The following is a 17,046-nucleotide window of genomic DNA, read 5'->3' as shown; positions in this document are numbered from 1 at the left end:
ATGTAGATGCCATAAAACCAATGTGTCGCGCCATAAACCCACCACCCAGACCACAGCTCATTCAACGCAGACCGCCGGACCCTCGATCCCACCGCCGGTTCCTGCACAGACCACATGTGCTGAACACGGCTGCAGCTAATAGCTTATAATCAGCCGAGGCTGGAAGGAAAAATGCCATGGGAGACATTTCTGGGAATGTAACGCAACGGAAAAAAAATGTATGTCAACTTTCTTACTGGAGAGTTTTGGTTTTCGATGTTTGGTTTCCTGCAGCCAACAACACTGATATCATCTGCCATCTAGTGTAAGAGAATTAATTGCTTTGCTTGTCACTATACTTTTCTGGCATAAATGAAGATGTATTAATTGTAGTCAACCAATGAAGCGGGATTGGATGGTTGCCCTCACCACAGCATAGAGTTTGGGAATTGCTGCTCTCTGCGAAGATAAATAATACATATTGAGGAAAAACACTGCCGTGTATTTGCTTTAAACGTGTTGAATGTGGCTTCAGTAGCGGGCACAAAAGGAGGGGGTTCTCTAAGCCACCCGTCATCAACTGACCGTAGTTGTCGTCGCGGAAGAACAAAGCCGCCCGTCCGACCTGATGACACTCGCTCCGTCTGGTTCAAACAAAAGCCTCAAAGAAGTAAAGCGCCATCGTCACCAAAGTTACACAGTGACCTATGATGATCGATTCACTGCAAAAGTAGCCAGGAATAAAGCAGGGGAGATGAAACAGGACTTGGTTGCACTTTAATCGACGGTTGAACTTCACCCCCCACCCCCCCTCCTTCTTCTGAAAAATTAACGCAACTGGGATGGAGGTCAGATTCATACTGTATTGACATGTTTCATTCAAAGTATATAAATATACTTTGTTTTATGCGAGTTTCAACATGACCAGTTTAAAATAAAACGATAAATGTTTTGAGATTCACTTGGTAAAATTCTGTACTAGATTTATTTTCTAGCCTATTTTCTAACAATTTTGCTGCTTCATACCATGACCTCTAGTGTTGTTTCTAAACATTGTTTTGCTAGCCATTAATCCTCCTTTTTAAAGTGGTTTGCAAACAGATCCAACATATCGGTTGCTCAAGGTTAATCCCAGTGAATGCTTTTGACTTTCACAACGGGAAAAAAATGTACCGTTTGACAACAATCACGCGCCGGCGTCGATAAACCCTTTACCCACGAACGATAGCGCAAGTGACTCGCAAACCTCGCCGCACGTCCTTAAAGAGCGCAGATGTTGTCACGTCGTGACCTTGCCGCCGCCTGCCTTGCCCCCACCTGCTCTAATGGATAAAAATACCCGACACCATCTTGTCAATCGAGAGACTCAAGGGCAGCTGCTAACAGGGGAATGCACAAACAAAGACACCCACCCGTGCGCACATACGGAGGCCGCTGGAGGTGTATGACATTTGGAAGAGAGTGCCGCCGCTGCACTCTGTCTGCTGAGCTGACAATTTAATGCCATATATTGTCATTAGCGGATGACCTTCAGACCCGCAACGCTGGCCACCCGGCGGCCCGGCTCTCCGTTTACCTCGTTAGGACGTCTCCAGCGGAGGCCGTTAAGAGCCGCTAATTGCATTGATATCGACAAGACGTTTGATTCCGTGCCAGAAGAGCAGAAAATGCGTTTAAGAATGGTGCGCCTTTCGCCTTGCAGCGAGACTTAACGTAATCCCCACATACTCTGCTGGTGGTGCTATTTTTATTTACTGACCACACTTAAAGTTGGGATTTTCATAGGTCATGTGAAAAATTTGTTCAAAATGATTTTCAGCCAAATATGCTGACTGGTTTGGTTCAACCCGTCCGTCCGTCCGTCTCAGCAGCGCGGCAAGACTTTGCATTTGCGTGACACGACTTGCTGACATGTCTTTTTACGAGTCGCTGAGGTGGTCCCATGTGTGGTTGGGCACTCTAAGACATTATCTGGCCCACTGTCATGTGAGGAATGTGAGCCTCAACACCCAAAACGGCCTCTCTTCGCTGTCCCTCGTAACAGGATCCTGCCAAGAATACCACAGCAACTCTTAACGGGGGAGCCTTTCAAAGCAACCATGGAGGAGGTCAACGCTTCAAAGGAATTTCCTGTTCGTACGTTTGAGGGGAGTGTGTTAGGGCCCGAGCTGTTTGACCTGTTGAGGTCTCCAACTTTTGGCCTCCGTACGAGCAGGTAGATATTTTGACTGGAAACTGGGCAGCCAAGCAGAGAAAGAGGTTCCTTGAAAAGAAGACAAAAAGGGTCAGGGAGAACATTTTGAATGAATTAATGCAAAGCGTTTTGACTATAAAATAAAGATTTCTTGGCCAGATTTTTGATTACAAAACAATTGTGTGTGAAAGTTGACCCCATTAAAATTGATTTTGCCGATGAGCGGCAGGATTCAATGCAAGGCAGAGACGTTTTGCTCGTAGAAATGCCCATTTTCTTCTTTCTTGAACAGCCGCTTTCCCCCGCTGTAGCTTTTCAATTTCAAACCCGTTAGCAAGCCACGGAGAGCAAACTGAAGCGATTTCACTCGACCAAACTGTCACGCTTCACAATTAAGACATTTTCACCCATCATAAATCCTTCATTTACAAGTTTGCCTCCCCGTGGGTTTTCATCCTCTCCTCCCATTTTCCATTAAAAGTTTCCTCATTCCACACACTCTTTGGATGTTACCTTAGATGAGCTAATTTCCTCTACCAAGTACAAAGTATACAAACTGAAGTATCGGTACACATCACCGCGGTTCCCCATTACAACTTCATTGACATAAATAACTGATTCTTTGTAATCCAGTGCTTTGACGCCATCCTGTACAATTGTAGTAGGGCATAACAGATGGAGCACCAAAATACACAGATCGCTGCAAATAGGAGCGTGTATAAATATTGATAGTAGTAATTAATATTGATTGTAACTTGATCATTTAGACATTGTTTGATTTTAGAGGCCTTACCAGCGTCATTTAAATTCAAACTTGATCTCATTAGCCATCGTAATCAGTCCACCCACAAGACAAGTATCTAAGTATACATTACAAATTGCAAGCCCTGGCCGGGAGCAATGGCTCCATTCTTGTTGCAAGCCTCAGTGTGATTCTTGTCTCTGCTGGCTAAAAGATGCATGGGGAGCTGCTTGCTATCTGTTCTCAGCCTTAAACCCGAATGAATACCCGGATTGACCATCAGAGCTGCAATGAATGGGAAGCCTTGTGTAATCTATGCCGGCAGACCCCCGTGGTGGTCCCAGATAAGACCGACCGATTTTCACCTATAGTGGAGGGCAGGTCGGTCGGCTCTTTGTTTAATACGTACAATGGGGCATAGGAGCCTTTACGGTATTGATCGGCAAAGAATGAGGAAAGGTAAGAAGTCCAGTTATAATTTGTGCTTGCAGCTTTGGCAGGTCATGTGGAGAGCTGTATGTTTTCATGCTACATAACTAACTGTTGATTTCATTTTTTTCTTACCAAAAACAGGTTTTGGGTGTTAAACTATTGTTTGTATTAACATTTATTGTGTAAATACCCGAAGGGGAAAAAAACAGTTGACGAGCACTGCACTTATGCCTGCTCCATGTCAGCATTGAGGCCTGATCCGCACCGGCATCCTGGAATGTTCTTTTCTTCTAGCGAGGACCACCTGTATTCCTGGAAGGATTAGTTTGGGAAGGGGGATTAAATGTTGTGTTTTAGAGGGTTAGGTCCCGGATGACATTCTTGCTCTCAAGACTCTTATCGACCAACTTCTTGTGGATACATTTATGATTATTATTTTTAGATTGAATGGATGTCGGAGCTCGGAGTGATTGTTGCTAGCCCCGATTCTCTTTGGCTGAGGTCTACTAACCTTTTGTGAACGCATGATGATCATTAATACGATGATTGTGATCTTCTTATATCTGCACTCGTTTGTCAAGAAGTAATATGTTCATAATTGTCTTTGTAGTAGTTTGAAGGAGGTTTTCCTACACATGCCCACATCCTGGTTGCATTCATGCATCCTCACCACTGCAAATATTCACAAGCATTTTTGTGGCAATTGGGTCTATCTGACAATTAAAAAAAAAAAAAAGTCAACTTTGGAAAGTTGGCCTTCTTTACATTCTTTCCATACAACCAATCGCAAAACTATTGGAAAGCTAAGCCATAATTGATGGGTTGATATAGTTGTGCTTTGCTTGCTTGAGTGCTGGTGGAGGCCCATTCATTGTCGTGTAACTTGGCGAGGCTGCCATCTAGTGGACTCCATGTTAAAATACATCTCCCGGGTTTGGGGATTTTTAAAGTCTGCTTTAAGTACTGAGACTCCTCCTTACAGGGCCAACATTTTTACACCCGTTAAACATAAGTGTGTGTGGAGTCCTCCATACCATTGGAATTAAAAAGTTGACTGTTTTCTCAAGTATTTTTTCAGGAAAAAGTTCTGGTGTTAGGAAAATATTGGGACAGAAAAAAAATCTATGAATTATTATAATTTCCCCATTATAGGACTCAGAGGTTGTCTTATCTTAGAAGTCACAATTTTCTCAATACAAAAATCAGGATTTTAATCAGGGCAAAAATTCATAATTGTGCAAGAATGAAGCTATGTATGTATTTCCATGATAAAGTAAGAATATAATGATTTTAAGGTGTAACAAGGGAAGAAATTTTTTGTTTTAAAACTTAATTCCAAAAACATAACTCTGTAATATCACATCTTTTATTCCTGAATGTTAATGCACTTTTAGCTATTGGTCCAAAAAAATAAATAAAATGCACTTGTCGTTCCTCTGCACTTACTAAATGATGTGAAACAGTCATTTATTAGTTACGGTTTTGTAGACGCCTCAGCTACAACCTGAGCAGTTTGATTAATGGACAAAAAGTTAAAAATGTTTTTGCAGTCCTCAGCAAGCTGGGGGAATCACATGTTTCGTTTCCTTAACTTGCATAAAATCTATCCAAACAAATCAGCATGTATGGAGAAAATGTACGTTATAATCATGTTCAACCCCAAGTGCCATTCATTAATTATATTATTAATGAATGGTGACTTTGTGTTGTTCTGCTGTTGCAAAACAAATTGCTCCCAGGGGGATAATAAAGTTTCTGAGATCATTAGGGTCACCTAAAAGGGTGAAGTTGCTCTGTGTGCCAGCAGGTGGCAGTAGCAGGTGGCTCCTCAGGCACTGCTTTGTGTTCAGCTTGGTATTGCCAATGTTGGGAATGTGTGACGTAAGCGAGCCCTGCTGAAGGGGTTTCGCACGCGCGCAAGGTTGACTTAACAAACTCCTGCATGGACAGGACACTGTCTGTGTGTTGCCTCTTTGTTTTACACAAAATAACTGCATCAGAGTTGTCACAGAGGAACTCAGCATTTATCCGCTAATTTTCTTTTACACAGAACCCTGCAGAAGAATAAAATACAGTATATGTGATACATCAAGTATGATTTTTTTTTTTTACCTTAATTGAAATCAAATTACAATAACCCATTCACCATTTTTAGGTAGATATAGTTTATTTATTGGGATGCACTGTATCACATCATCATTACGACATTCCTGTTAGTTAATTTTTTTTCTGGTATCTCAGGTAATATGAGGGCATTCTAGAAAGCGCCAAAAAATAAAATCAGTTTTCAACAAATAGCCGAGTCTACATTCCACAGGAGGAAAAAAAAAGTGTCATTTATGGTTCGTAAACTGTGAATCACTAATGGCATACATTTTAATTGCTATATTAAACAAATGGTTCAAAACAGTGTATAACCATTCAGACAGTAGCTGCCAATAGCCAGGCGCAACTCACGCCGAGTCACTCAACATGCAGAACGACTAACGGATTAATCAATTCGTAAAATGCTTGATCCTAGAAATATTGGTGGCATCAGCCCTAGTTCACTGCACAGCCCAGTAAGCATTTGCTCACATACGCGGTCAATGGCCAAGAGTGTGTCAACACAGTGGCGCGTTTCACCTCAGTCTCGTTGGGATCCCATTCCAAAATACCCCCACCGGTACTCACTGGTTCACTTTATAAAGACTTTGAATGGGGAGTTTATATGCACTTTCTTTCTACACGATAACATAGTGCTCCCTATACAGTTCCTTCACTTAGAAATGTTTCTGTAGTGGCCTTGTTGTCATTGTAGCTTTCTGAATGTGCTTTTGTCCACATGGGGGCGCTGGAGAAGTGCTTTGTCATGCTTAGTTGTCCATATGTGAAGCAAAGGAAGCCTTATCTTGCATCTTTTAGTTTCAATTTGAGGTTACGTCTTAACATACATCCCGTTCTGATGTGAATTTTCTGTTGTTGTTTTTTAGGACCTGGAGATTGTCTACTCCTACCTCCATGGCATGGAGGCCTTGTCCAACCTGCGGGAGCACCAGCTCAGGTGGGCATTGCCAACAACAATTGACAACAATTAAATTCATAAAAAAAAAAATCACGTCAAGGCTCTCTTTTACACTCAAATTTTACCAGCATTTTCTCCAATAACGAATAAAACATCTTTGTGGAAAACACACGTGACTTTCCCGCCAGCCATTGCGTTTCCAGCATGCCTCGTGTGTGTGCATTTATGTGGATTATCCCGCCGAGGGAACAATGTAAAGTACATGACCTGTGAGCTGGAACATTCCACGCAGTGACTGACCCTTTCCCAGCACTCACTTTCCAGTCAGACACCACACTTAGCAAAGGATTATGTTAAAGATCTTGTTTTTGTGTTGCTCCACACACACACACACACACACACACACACACACACACACACACACACACACACACACACACACAGGCTAGTGGTTGTTTGCGTGTGCCCCTCAGCTGTGTTTAGATGAGCTACTGTGAGTTACAGCACACTGTGATGTCGCAGTGTTGTTTCTGGAGGCTACAGGTGGGGGGGGGGGGGGGGGGTCCTGATGCAGATGACATCTAGGGAATTCACTACCTGCACGGAACTTCAGTTGCAATGAATGAAGTTAAATGTTATTACGAAACAGTTTTCTTTGAATACGTTCACAACTAAGAAATGAAATTTCTGCCGAAATTTAGCCGATGCCCAACGAAAAAGCGTAGAATCCGCTGAAATGAAGGAAATAAAACAGTGTGTGAAAATTGGAATTTAAGAAATATTCTATGTCATTTAGTTTTGCGTTTTATCGAAAGGGACAAATCGATAAGTCAAAAAGCTGAATTTGGGGGAACCAGCCTTATTGCCCAGTCCTTGTATAGACAGACAGGTAAAAGTAAAAAATGTATGAATTTTATCTTGAAAAAATAAATCTGATGCAATGTTGGTCAAATAAATGTTGAATGATGTGAAAACTTGATGGAATGGAGGCACATCCACATTTATATGCAGGAAGTATTCATTCTGAAATTACGTTTCACCCCTGCAGGATCATGTGCGAGACGGTGCGCTACGAGAGACACGAAGCCAACGAAGTGCTCTACTAGTAAGTGCAAACGTAATGTGATGTTTGAACGGATGCTGATCATTTGACAGACACCTTGATGGGAAGTGCATTTGGTGCTTGCTGTACATCACTTTGACACGCAAACGCTCACAACTGATTTAATAAGCGCCCAGCCTCCTGTCTATCACTGACGATCCTAAAGGGGCCGTTTGCTTTGTGTTGCAAAAACGGAACCAACGTTCGTGTTTGTTCATCGTGTAGAAAAAGTGTGGTGGAGCTTCAAATCATTCTGCTCGTGAGGTGTCCCACATTTGGGTCTGTATGAAGTTTTTTGTTCCCAAATACAGATCACATAACACAGAATGAGATGCACCTATGACCCACTTAACAACCTCATCGTACCTTTGCGCTACTGATGTCACTGAGCGACACAAGGATAATGGTTGGAAAAGTGCTACTATTTTTGCTCTCTCGCTGGCACGCACGCACAATCCAAAGCTTCTGCGAAAGTGCCTATCTGGCAAAAGAGCCAGAACCTTGCAGGATTTACCGTCCGCTGATTACAGTTTTCTCGCAGATAAGAGGCTGACCTGACACATTTTTACTTGAGGTTGCTATCGTCTGTTCAGCCTTTTAACCTCTTCAGTGTCGCCATTTGCAAGTACACTAGCCGGCAGCCATTGCCTGTCTGTCGTCTTTGTTATTTTTCAAGTGTAGTTTGGTGCATTTTTAGAGCAGCAATAACAACAAAATAGGAATGTAGGCCTCAGCTGCCGTCACTTTTTCTCCTTAAGACGCAAATGCAAGAGGGGAAAAGTTGCTGCAGCACATTCAAAGTGCTTCTGTTAGGTCTAAATACTTAAATTATTCCAACAGCTTCCAAACAAACATTACTGGATAGACTTTTCTTTTTGTGGATGCTGTCGGAACACTCCAAAGTTAGTTTGACAACAACGTTGCCATGCCGAGACTCTCCCCCCATGCGCCTTTCATGGCGAAAGCGTCAAAAACAAACTTTTCCATTGTTATATTTTTAGCTTTTGGTTCGCATCGGACGCTGCAACACTCCTGTCAAACGTCTCTCCATCTTGTCAGTCCAAACAGCTTTTATTCTCTGGCTGTATTTCTGGGGGGAACGGCGCTCTGAGAATAGAATAAGAAATAAAATAAAAACACTCCAGCCTGACCCATCTGTCTTGGATACTTAATTGTAACTCATTTGGACAAATTCCCTAGTTGGTGCTCTTCAAAGTACAAGCCCTGGAAGTCTCGCAAAATGGCTCTCTTAAACCAAAATGGCCGATTTCAGTCATGGGTCCTTGAGTCTTTTTCATGTGTATGTTGCCGCTCCGCTCAATTTTGTGTCAACCAATAAAACAAGTGTCTGGGTGCGTTTCAGTCCTCAAAATGATCATCAAACTTTGATGTGTGCTTCTTGGCAATTTAAGCAAGCGTCCTTTTTAGTTCTTTTGGCCAAGTTCTCAAGTAGGCACCCATAAAAGTAGGAGTTCAAAATGGCTGCTTTAGTCCAAAATGAAGCAAACCTCTTGTTCACTCTTGGGCACAGATTTTTTACTTGTAATTGCAAATATTAAAACTTTTAACTGTTATTAACTGTTCCTGTTTTAGCATTTTGTCACAAGGAGTGCAAAGTTAAGCGTGGTGCAGTAGAGCTACATAAGTCAAATCAAGTAAAAACTAATTTTAGTCATGAAGTGCTGTGTAGAGTCCAAAACTTAAAATGATATTTGCATTTGCTTGTTAAAAAGATGCCAAACGATGGCTTGCTGCGATAACAAGGCACTTTCCTGAAAAGTCAAAGTACTAACTTTTGTAAAAAGAAATACAATTGATACTGCGTGTTTACCCAAAAAACACTATTGTTGTCATACTATCCCGAATAGAACTACTCATGTCACTCCTTAACAATAAACTGACATTATTTTGTGAAAAAAAAAGTTCCTGTCAGTTAAAAGAAAACCCCGCATTGGCCGCCTCTTCCCGTACACGTGGCCCAAATCAGTCAAGCTGTCAGCGTGTTCGCTCACTACAGCTTCTTTGTTAGCAAACTTCACAACCATGTCTGTGCCATCGCGAGACACACTTCTTCACAGGCGGCATCCCATTATGGCGTCGATGGCAGACTGATGCCAAGGAGACTTTTCCGACCGGCAGTTCTTCTTGGTTTTTCTCTCCAAATTGTTATTCCTTTCTAAAAAAAATAAAAATAAAAAATCCGAGGTATTTGTCATTCTCATCTGATATTTAGATTTCTTTCCCTTACTATTTATATACAAATATCAAATGAGTTCTTTGTTCATCAATTTTGGAGAGAAATATTTGTTTGTATTCTATCTTTTCCCCCAAAGTATTTGTATATTTTCTCCCTTTGTTTTCCCCCCCTTATTTGTTCATTTTATTTTTTTACTCATATTGTCATATTGTGTGTTTTTAGTACATTTTCGGTATTTTCTAATATTTTTGTGATTTGCATATTTAAATGTTTGTTTGTTAGCCCTTAACGACTTTCACAGCGGAGTTCTGCAAAGTTTCCCGTTGTTTTGATTTGCGGTCGATGCAATGAGGCTTTGTAAATGGTGCAAAGAAATCTTTCTCATGCAAATTCCTTATCAGACTCTGCACACACTCTTCCATAGTTCAAGATGCTTATTGGGTGTCTCCCTAATAATACTAATGTAGTTGTTCACCGCAGGAGCCGCTTTTGAACTGGAAAAGTCTGGTGATTAACTTGTCAAAATGTTCCCACCGGGAGAGTGCGTGCGCATTAGTTTGGCAATTATCTGCAAAAGGCTGTGCCAGCCAACAACAACGACGGCGTTGGCGTCATCACGCCGGGTCACCGCGAGTTTACTCCCGTCTGTGCTTCCTTGTCTCCTCGGGCGATTTAATAGATGTGGGCGGATGGGGGCGCGCTTGCCGGTTCATTCGCAGTTCTCCCGTCTGCACTTTGTGACACTGTTCACAGCTTCTTATTTACAAATTCAAACCCTTTATAGTTATAATTATAGTTACTTGCTAGCTTAGTGTCTCAGAGGTGTTGTTTCGAACCAACAGAGAACATGAAATAAATTGTAGAAAACAAAAAGGATGACACTAATCAGCGACGATTTGTCAATCCTAAATTATGATGCTATGATGATATTGTGTCTTGTAAACAAAATTCTTGGTTGAAACGATGAGCAAGTTTGCTTTATCCCGTTTCCCATTCCGGCAACTTCTGTTTATTTGGTGCCTACAAGGAAAAACGTGATGAAGTGACTGTATACATGCCACAATCAATCAATCAATCAATCAATCAATGCTCCAAAAAGTGAAACCAAAAACGGTCATTTCTTTTTAAATAGAAAATGAAAATTGAAAAACTAAGACTGTTGACGAATTTCCAGCAAACGTCTTCATTGTGAAGCACACACTAGTTCAGGGGTGGGCAAACTACGGCCCGCGGGCCACATCCGGCCCACGGGACCGTTTAATCCGGCCCGCCAACCCTGAACAAATTGTATTATTAAACTTTTTTTTTTTTGGTCATTTTGCCTGCAATGACTGCGTTTTCCCAGTAGATGGCGAAGCGCTCGCCTGCGCATTTACTACCGGAAGCCGTGTCAGAAAGCTCGGTGCACACTCACAAGTGCGTGTACGTACTCAGTAGTACGGACTTGGCGCACTCTCGCTCTATTCGTATCAGTCCCGAATTTAGACGACAGCATTCTTATAATTCGCGCGCTGAGCTTTCAGATGCAGTTTTGCGCTAAAGCCACCCACAAACCTTCCCCTGGAATCCTTCCATTAAAATGAGTGGCCCGAAAAAAAGAAGTGAGTGCCGAATGTTAAAAAAAGAGTGGACAATTTGGCTCAACGTACGCGACGTGACGTTCAGCCACATTAACATCAACCCGTCACAGAAGGTAAACGGACCAACACCTCGGATCTCGCCTAAGAATTGCCACAACAAATTTTACTCCAGACTATGACGCACTAGCAAAAAAGGGACACCAACAACACTGTTCCCACTGAAAATGAACGGGAGGCTCTCAAGTTTATTGTAAAAAAATGCATTTTGAATATGATTTGTACACATAGCAGGGATTGAAACTAGCGACCATTCTCATTTTCAAACAATGCAGGATGCTCAAGGACATTGATGCACCACCTATTTGCGACTAATCTTAACCTGTAAAGTTCTTAAGGCTTACTTTAAGCAAGTGTTTCCCGTTTCCTCACCTCTGTTACCAGGTGTTTGCGAGTTAAAACTCTGCTCTGATTTTCAGATACCCCTCACCGTGTTGCTGTTTTGATTACTTTATTTGGATGTATGCTTTCACCGATTCTTCAAGATGATATATTTGGTCAGAATGTTTGCCGTTTGATGTGATCTCATAAGATAAACATCTTTCATTAATTTGACCTGCAGGCACTGAAGTGATGGAGATTGTCATTCATAATAACAGTGTCGTATTTTATGAGAATCACTGATAGCAGTTTTTTAGTGAATTATTATTTTTTTAATGCTGTTAATAAATGCATTTGTTTTCAAAACAATTGTTTGGAATATCCATGCTTTACTACCTACTAAAGGGCAAGATCTTTTATGCAATGACCTTTACAGGTCGCTTATATGACTTCACACAACGCCTACGTCCATCTGCTCCTTGTCCGGCCCTCCGGTCCAAATTTAGAACCCAGTTCGGCCCGCGAGTCAAAAAGTTTGCCCACCCCTGCACTAGTTGAACTTAAGATGGTTAAAAAGGTTGCCCGTGTTGCCGGTGGTTTACACTTTGTCTTCCACTACTCTTTTCTATTCAGAATCCCCCCCCCCCTTTTTTTTTTAAATAAAACATTGTCTTGAATTTCATTTATTCTATTTGATGAAAGTTAATATGTATATATTTGATCCTTTGTGTCGGAATTAGCACTAATCCTCTATTAATTTTATTATTTTCTAATCTCTCCTTGCAGCCCTGATGACATTGGAAGCTGCTGGTACATCCTTTTGTCAGGTTCTGTGTTCATCAAGGAATCCATGTTCCTGCCCAGGAGCAGGTAGGTTGTCCACCATTTTGTTTTTCTTTGTGTTTTTTTGTTTTGTTGGGGGGCTCATTGAGGATTTATTTTAAAGTGATTGTCTCTTCTGATTAGGCCCGTAGCATTGTTGGGGGGAAAAAAAAGAGCTGTCTTTGTTGCTCGACCCACCAACGTGGGCGATCTTTTTTGTGCATTGCGTAACACACAAAAGAGCATTCGGGCGGCCGGGTCGTGGTGCCGCGAGAGGGTGGGAGTTGCTCACCGGTCGTTCAGATGAAGTTGGGGAGGCGTTTGAAAGCCCATAAAACTGTTAATGCTAACCTTTTAACTTTGAAAATGCTTGTAAGCGTGATGTCGGTATTACTAGAATTTATTGCACACTATTCATTTTTACTATTCCTACTTTTTCTAGCTGCTCATTGTTACAGGGCTGCCTGAAGTCATCACCGTTTTGTCACTTCCACTAAACTTGGCCTCAAGTCAAACGTTCATTATAATGAATGGTTGTGAGATTCAAATGTCTGTCAAAAGCTATAGTTTTTTACAGTGATACTTGAAGGCAGCAGTTTGTGCTTGATTCAACCAAGTCAAAATCAAGTTTTAATAATAACTAGGGTAAGAAGAAAAGAAAGACTCCACCTATGCCTTTTTCAATTTGAACCCAAATTGCACACGTAAATGAAATCCCCCACCTCTGCCAGCTCTGGAAAAAGTCTGTATGACTCGACAAGGGAACGCCACGACGCCTCAGGGCTGAATTAGTTTTTTGACAAACTTATAGGAGTCCAGTGAGAAGATATCTTCCTGGAGATTTTAATTGGCTTTTGATTCGCCTTCTATCGGCGCTTCTCAGCAGAGCCGTCTGACAATGGTTGATTCGATAAAAGGTAAAAAGTTTGTTTATCCCAGAGGCCGGTGTAACATCAAACGTAACCCAGATAAGCCGAGCCTGACGAGTGGGTGACACACATTCGCATCTAACATTAGTAGTTGATCTCGTTAAGATTGTGCGGCATCAAGATTTTGTTCTTTTTCAGAATGTTTACAATCGGTAATTTGTCTTTTTTTTTGTTTTTGGAGAGTGTACAACATCAGTCATTTGTCTTTTTCAGAGCCACACCCTGCATTTATTTATTTATTTATTTATTTATATACACACATACATACATACACACACACACACATACACACATACATACATACATACATACATACATACATACATACATACATACATACATACATACATACATACATACATACATACATACATACATACATACATACATACATACATACATACATACATACATACATACATACATACATACATACATACATACATACATACATACATACATACATACATACATACATACATACATACATACATACATCGTTGCAGTAGTTTGTCTTTTTTTGTCAAAGCTAGCTGGTAGCTGCACTTTTTTACGCTTTGTTTTACATCATTAACAGAGTTACAGCCTACCTCGGTAGTTACTGCTTGCATAAATATATGTAAACTTTCCCAAACATTAACTAAGTTTTGATAATGGAAGCTCTACCAGCTTCTTCCTCAATTTTTGTTTCCAAAGTCTAATGGAGGAAGCAGTGATGAAAAGCATTCCACTCATTCTGAGTCTGGTTTCACTTCTGACATTTATTAAATTTATCTCCACTATCAGCTGACTGGCGCTGGTCTGGTCTTTAATTCGTGGAAAATACATCACTTCCTGTCAAGGCGAGTAAAAGCGAATCAACGGCCTGATGGGAACTAAGAATGTTACGCCATGACCTGCTGCGGTAAAGGTTAGCAGAGTTCAGTCGCGATGCAACAACCCAGGAAAACGCTATTTTAAAAAAAAAGTTATTCTGTCTCTGCCTGATCTGAATCATTTACATCTCAGCAAATTCACTTTCTAAGTGTAGACAGACAAATTGTTGTTATATGGGAGTGTGCATCCTTTGCCAGGATTTTTTTTTTAGTAACTTAGTGACAAGTGAGAGTCAATATTTTGCTATGATTTATTAATGTGATTACAATTATGTTGGTGTGACATCGACTGTTTAGTTTTGACACAAAAGGCCAGCCAGCTGTACTCAGCATATTTACACATGTACACTTTTAGCTACTTAGTGAAGTGCTTTACTGATGTTGGTTGTTTTGGGGTGCGCCAATGTTGGGAAGTTTAACTGTAAAAGGGAGGGTTGCTTCAAAAGCTTGGGAAAGGCTCTGAGTTCACAAGGCATCATTCCGGTTGATTGACTGTTTTTACAACATGGTATTCATGAGTAACTTCTGCCGAATAGCGGGAGGATTCCTACTCCCCTCTCTCCCTCCCTCCTTCACCCCCCCCCTTGACAAATGACACACTCCACCCTCTTGACTCCATTGTAGCAGGAAGTGAGTTGTATGCTGGAATGCCGGCTGCGTAGCGCATTACGAAGGGCAAAGGGGGCTGGCGTAAAAGGGGCCGATCCATTGGACGAGGGGGGGCGGGGGTTTGATCTACCAGCTACGCACTCTCATTCTCACAGTAGTGGCGAAGGGGTGCGCACAGTGGGATATACGCCGCAATCTGCCGACCTGGAACATGTCCGCGGGACTTAACTAAGGGACTAACCTTGCGGGATATTTCCGGAGGAGCAGGAAGGAGGATCGTCTAATCTTATCAAGTGGCGGCTTCACTCCGACAGCCGAGTGGTGGCGGGTGGGTAAGCGTCAATTAACTCCCAGTGCCTTAGAAAAAAAGTGGCTTGTTTTGGTTGTGATGTTAAAATGTGAGCCAGGAGCGGGTAAAGTCTTCAAGGGTGTGGAATGCGCAGCGGGAGCTATTTTGGATCTGGATTGGAGCACGCTTTTGAAGCCAAACGTCAAAAGACAATGTTCCTAGCTGCGGGAGATTCAAAGTGCAGCAAGAGTTGACTGATACCACCCAGAAAAGTTTCCAAAGTCTTTTTTGATGGATTTTACAATATTAGAATGCCTGTCTTGGGTTTAAGATCACAAATATGCAATAATTAATCTTTTTTAGGATATCACAAAATCAAAGTCCATATTAGGGAAAGTGCACTATCCGTATTTTGTCGTCTTTAATGAATGAAAGATTCTCAAATAAAATGTAAACAATTAAAAGAAAAGCTTAGCAGTTACATTTCAGAAAAACTCAACATTAATCGCTTTTCTTTTTGTTATTTTGTCTGTGGGGAAAGTACAACAATGCTGTTGTTTTTACTAAAAAAAAATTGCAACATTATTAGTTTGACTTCTTTTCAGGAATGCACAACAAACAATAGTTTTTAGGAAAGCCAAATGTCAATTTGTTTTTTCAGCACTTATGTATTTGTTTTCTGTTTGAGAAAATGCAACATAGTTCTGTTTTTAAAAAAGTTTCAAATCAATCACCCTTTGTCTTCATTTTAGGCAAGTGCCTCAATACTTTGTCTCCATTTTGGGGAAAGTGCATCATCAGTACTTTGTCATCTGCTTAGGATAGTGCAACAGCAGGTAGTTTGTCATTTTGGGAATGTGCTACGCCTTTAATAGTTTGTCTTTATTTTAGGAAAGTGCTTTTTGTCTTTGTTTTACGATTCTAAAATAAAATAAAATAGTAGAAAAAAACATTAATACCACAGCTTAAATATGTTGCTTTTCTTAGTTAAGGTCACACCCAATTAATTTTCTTCAATGCTAAAATGAATTTGCATGTTTGCCCAAAATAGGGAGCAAAAAGCAAAAGCATCTTAGATAAGCTTGGTCATTGGCCTGTTTGGAGGAGCTAAAAGTAGTCATGCATCCAAGGTGCAATCTTGCCAGCGGGATCTGAGTCTATTCCGGAAGGTACAAACCGTGAACTATCTGCTTCCACGTGGCTAGAGGAATTGTGTTTACAAAGCTGAAAGGCGGTTGGGTGGTCAGCTGCTACCCTGAGCGAGGTTGGGGGGGATGCAGTGTTACAGTGGTATGAAATCTGGGTTTTTAATTCTCCTTCTCTTCATCTTTTGTAACCAACAGGATTAATCTTTGTCCTTCTTAAAGGCCCAAGTGAGTTAAAAAAGCTGGCGTACCCGCTCACCGCACCACTAAACAGCTTTGCGTAAAAGCCTAGACCCCCAATTCTCCCCGCTTCCCTCCCTTTTCGTCCGCCCTCTTCCAGCCGGGATTAGGCGGCGCACCGGTCGAGTCGCCGACAGCAGAATGGATTTGAGGCTTTGGCGGTGAGCCGCCGGGCTCACAGACTGAAAAGGCGGCTGATGTATGCGCTGTGACATTCCAAACAACCCGGGCCCGTTGTATAACAGGGGGTCGCCAAGGGGGTGCCGGTCACCTAATCGAGCAATGAACTCGTCTACAAATATGACGTGTGGACATGAACGACACAGTGAGGAAATGCATGAGGGATCTGTTTTCTTGCATGCTCATGCCCGAACGCAGCGAGTCCCAACCAGGGTGCTGTCGGACACCAGTGTGGGAAATGGTCAGAGTTCACCTAATTTGTCCATAATATGTCCGTTCATCTTCTTTTGCGGTTGCTAGGCAATTAGGGCTCAGGGTTCCAGTTAGGTATTTGAGATTAGGTATGGCC

The 17,046-nt window shown here is 41.6% G+C and overlaps 1 protein-coding gene across 7 annotated transcripts in view; it reads left to right on the top strand.

Moving 5' to 3' along the window:
* Positions 1 to 17,046, top strand: part of LOC133155377 (rap guanine nucleotide exchange factor 2-like) — a 67,356-nt gene that overhangs the window by 10,132 nt on the left and 40,178 nt on the right. For 5 of the 7 annotated variants that reach the window (XM_061280674.1, XM_061280655.1, XM_061280664.1 and 2 more), the window contains exons 3-5: positions 6,320 to 6,390; positions 7,400 to 7,456; positions 12,395 to 12,478. In XM_061280674.1, coding sequence (XP_061136658.1) covers positions 6,320 to 6,390; positions 7,400 to 7,456; positions 12,395 to 12,478 — 212 coding nt within the window. Of the gene's footprint in view, positions 1 to 6,319; positions 6,391 to 7,399; positions 7,457 to 12,394; positions 12,479 to 14,960; positions 15,176 to 17,046 lie in introns of those variants that run through there. The other 2 variants (XM_061280683.1, XM_061280693.1) reach the window with 2 other exon arrangements.

This window comes from Syngnathus typhle, linkage group LG1 (genome assembly GCF_033458585.1).
Source record: "Syngnathus typhle isolate RoL2023-S1 ecotype Sweden linkage group LG1, RoL_Styp_1.0, whole genome shotgun sequence".
In the NCBI taxonomy this organism is placed as follows: Eukaryota; Metazoa; Chordata; class Actinopteri; order Syngnathiformes; family Syngnathidae; genus Syngnathus; species Syngnathus typhle.
Note: the sequence above shows the minus strand (reverse complement) of the source record. Positions and strands in the feature narration are given on the sequence as shown.